At 42.6% G+C, this 4376-nt stretch overlaps 1 protein-coding gene across 1 annotated transcript; it reads right to left on the bottom strand.

The window, feature by feature from the left end:
* Positions 1-2230: 2230 nt before the first annotated feature.
* ackr5 (atypical chemokine receptor 5) lies at positions 2231-3381 on the bottom strand (the record flags this gene model as incomplete). The annotated part of the gene is made up of 1 exon (XM_083894928.1): positions 2231-3381. The coding sequence occupies one exon, from the start codon at positions 3379-3381 to the stop codon at positions 2296-2298; it is 1086 nt and encodes a 361-aa protein (XP_083751054.1). The 3' UTR covers positions 2231-2295.
* Positions 3382-4376: the final 995 nt, after the last annotated feature.

Raw genomic sequence — 4376 nt, 5'->3', positions numbered from 1 at the left:
TCAGCTCAGAGTCAACCAGGAGTCATTACCTCATCCACTCCCTCGCTCTATGACCCTAAGCCTGCACGGGCGAGCAAGTACACACACTATAATGAACTGGGGTTGTGTCTAACAATGACTTTCATAATTGTTTAGATGCTAACATCAGTGATTTTGTAAAACAATGTCTGTCACTGGCTTGTTTCAATCAACCAAGAGGCAAAATAATGGAGTTCATGACGATAGAAAATTCATTTTACAGGCTGAAACCAGAGAGTTTTTGTTACATAAATGAAATGATTTTTATCGACGATCAAACGTGTTGTTTAAATTATGGTTGCTATAGACTTTTAGAACATGCTGCACACACACTACTCACAAACAGTTAGGGATGTTTGGCTTTTGGATTCATTTTCAGAATGCACCTAAAATGCAGTATAACCTTTACAAGAGGTGAACTTAAGTTAACCTTCTCTAAACTTTTTGAATGCACATGTCCAATTGTTCAATGTTTCAGTACTTTTCTAAAAAGGTGATTAACCGCAGAAATCACATCAACTGTCTGATCTAGTGGTTCAATTGTTATTGAATTCAAACAGTCCTCTTCATCATGATGACAACACCAAAAAATTGATCAAGTTTTTGAGACATTGAGATGTTTTGTTGTGGTGTTGCCACCACTGTTGTTAGCTCTTGTTTGAGATGAAGAAATTAACATTGCATCCTTCTACTTAAATGCCCTGCTTTCATGCTAGAATATCACGGTAGCATGAACTTTTCATGGGGATATTCTTGTCGAATATCCATAACTTTTTGTGAGTAGTGTATTATCTCTCAGATGCTCCTCACTGAGACAAACCGGTTTGAAGGTTTTATGAAGCCACTTGGTGGCAGTGGTTGACTGTTGTGCTTTTATTCTCCCCAAACAAATCTGTATCTCTATAACTTTTAACAGGATTAAAGGATATATATATATATAATTTTTTTTTTTTTAAGTCTGTGATCGATGACTAATGAATTAACCAATTGTCAAGTAACGCATCAATGTAGCACAGAAAGGATTGTCCTATATTTGAAGTCACAGTTTTTTTTTCTACACACAGATGTTTCAACTGGCCACATGAATCGGTGCATTTAATTGAGTTTTGCATTTGTTGTTTTTTTGATGCTTCATGAAAATGCCTTTCAGTCACACACACACACACACACACACACACACACACACTGTATTCACTTGTTGGGAGCATGTGTAATTTCACATGTGCCGTAGAAACACTTCAATTATTGCCATTGTCACCGGTGTCTTACCTCATATTTATGACCGTTCAATTACGTATTTATTTTAAATAAACGACTTAAGGGAGACTCACACACACATATTTTTTTTTTACTTTTACTCTGTCCTGTAAAACTTATCCGTCATCAAAATGTTCAGTGATAAACCTGCAGAAATCTGTGTGGTATTGTTAACCTTGCTTCTGGGGGTCATGTGACCTTTGTCCTTTTCTAAACGCCTGGTCTCTTCCTGCCATTGTGCCGTTTATGGACTGATGGGCCCCCTTTTCCTCTTTCTGCCTTCTTATCTTTTAAAATGTTGAATGTGGCACATTCCAGATGGGAAGAGAAATGGAAGTTAATGTAATTTGGAATGTGGAACGGAGAGTGCAAGAAGAGCAAACTCAGTAAAAAATAAACACACGGAGCTTCCACACATGCATGTTCCTGAGCTTTTTTTTTTTTTATTGTTCTGTTTTAACAAAACAGTACAAGACTCAACTCACATTTTTCCTTCTCAGATGGACAAAAGTAGTGTTTGAGGGAGTTTAATTGCATTTTAACACAACACAAAGACTCTGAAATTAGACTCTGGCCTATTTAAGTTACATTTCACATTTGCATAAATGTTAGTAAGTAAGAATATGAGGATGCACAGGCAGCAGATTTGCTTACACACATTCCTTGTGTGGCAGTGCTCTTTTCCCTGTGCCATCACATTTCAGAGGCTGCCATGTTTTCCTGTGGGAGATGAGTTTTGAGAAGAACATTTCCTGCCTTCCTCTGTTTCAAACGGTGATCAGATACATGGAAAGAAAACAGGAAAAGGATTATGAGAGGAAGGTGTTGTGGTGGTGAGCTCCCCTGTTGCATAACATGCAGCACAATGAGCTTACGACCAGTGAGAAGATAGATTGCACAACAACATTTGCCTCGTTGTTTTCCGAAGCACTAGTATGTAATTCAGTTCGGTCAAATCTTCCCTTTAGAAAGTGTCTTCCTCCTGAAGCTTTCTCTATTCTTATCTCATTTTCTTCTTTATTATCCAACATCAGACTGGCTTGTACTGGCATTACTTATCTTGCGCTGCTTCCCTGGCTCTGTACCACCTCCGTTAGGAGAATTGGGCTGGTTTACTCCTGCCACCTGGTCCACAGTCCCGTCTTTGGGTATGTAGGTCACCACCGTGTTGATGAGGTTGTTGCGAAAGCTCTTGCTCATGAAGTTGTAGAGGATGGGATTGGCAATGCAGTGGAAAAGAGTCAGGCACTGTAATATGCTATAAGAGAAGTAGAGGCCTTCCACGGTGTTGCAGCTGAATATGAGGGGGTAAAGGTCGTCTATGTTCATCAGCAGCATGACCAGGTGGTATGGCAGCCAGCACATGACAAACACCAGGGAGTAGACGTGCACCAGCCACACGTCTCGACGGCCCTGCACGTCCGGAGCCGTTTGAACCGCCCGGGCGATGAGCACGTTACACGTGACGATGACGGTGGCGGGGAGCACAAACTGGAAGATCATGCAAATGAAAGTCACGCACACATACCATTCGACGTAGTGGTGTTCTGGCATCATGTAACAGCCAGGTTCATCCCACTCCAGGAGATCCACGTGGACGTTCTCCATCAGAGCCAGGAAAAGAGAAAACACCCACAGGCCTCCGCAGAGCAGCCAACGCTGCCGGCCCGTCACAGGGAACAGGGCTGGAGATGAAGGTCTGGTCAGGGACAGATAGCGCTCCATGGTCATGAAGGCCAGGAAGAAGGTGCTGCTGTAGAAGTTGATCATGTAGATGAGATGTGTGACCTTGCAGAGGAAGCGGCCCCACAGCCACACCTGGTTCATGGTCACCTCCATCATGAAGAACGGCTGGATCACGATCACCATCAGGTCCGAGAGGCTCATGTTGATGACACAGAAGAGGACCCCGTTGGCGGAATGCCGTCGACGCCAGTTCACCCAGATGACCAGGGCGTTCTCCAGCAGGCCCACCATGAAGATGAACAGGTAGAGCAAGAAGAGGGCGATGCGCCTGTAATTAGCGTCCAGCTCGATGGTGCACTCGTAGACGAACCACGGCGTGCCGTTTAGGAAGTCTGTGTGGTTGTGCTCGTGAAGGCTCATGGTCTGCAGTGAAAAGGAGAGGAAAAGCGTTACGTATCTGATCAGTATATAGATTTACTTTGTGGTTTATCTGCTTATGTTTTCAGATGTTGCATAACCAAAACAGGAAAAGGGTGGCAGACATGCTGGCGACTGGTTCAAGTTATTGAGAAAGTGTTGCAAAACTGACAACTCCAGAAATGATAAATGTTTCATTATGAGGTGCTGTGATTTAAGGCTGATTTAACTTTAAAAGTAATCCCTTGATACATATACACACATATATATATATATATATATATATAAAGGCTTTGTAAAACTTCTTAATGCAATACTACTACACAGTAGCTGGCAATTCCCCCAATTTCTCTTCACATTAAAAGGCAGAAACAGAATTCCAAAATCTCTAAAGGTTTGACTAAATCATACCTCGTTGTGTTGATGAAGGCGATGGAGCTGAAGGTGGAGGCAGGTCCCGTCTGAGGCCTCGTTGTCCTCTTGAGAGTTTTGAGCGCGTGTGAAGAACTGCAGACGTAAAAGAAGACTCCTACAAGCTTGTGTGTTGAGGACTTTGTGAGCAATCGAGCGGGCGTGAGGAGATCGTGCCCTCCCCATTTCTCTCAACAGGACATCCTCAGTGAGTGCTGGGAGTGGCATAAATGTTCAGGGATGTGAGCTCAAGGAATTTAAATTGATTTCAAAACCAAGTAGTAGAAACTACAGTGATAACGCTCCTCTCCTAGAGCAAAGATTTGTAGTAGAAAAAACACGTCGATTGCGACATGGAAGAGGACCCGCCACAAAAAAAAACTGCACTCTCTTTGTTCCTCAGAAAAATCCTCGTAATGCTTTACACAACAATAGAATTAATAATACCGTAAATAACGTAGGCCTTACAGCACACCATCAGGCAAAACAAAAACCATGACACACTGGTGGATGCAATCCTGCAACCTTCCTTAACCTCTAGACCAGTGATTTCCAAACTGGGGTTTGTAACAAAGTGATGGAGGCTG

Source organism: Microchirus variegatus (assembly GCF_963457635.1).
Source record: "Microchirus variegatus genome assembly, chromosome: 9".
Lineage (NCBI taxonomy): Eukaryota > Metazoa > Chordata > Actinopteri > Pleuronectiformes > Soleidae > Microchirus > Microchirus variegatus.
This window is presented reverse-complemented; position numbering and strand designations above follow the sequence as displayed.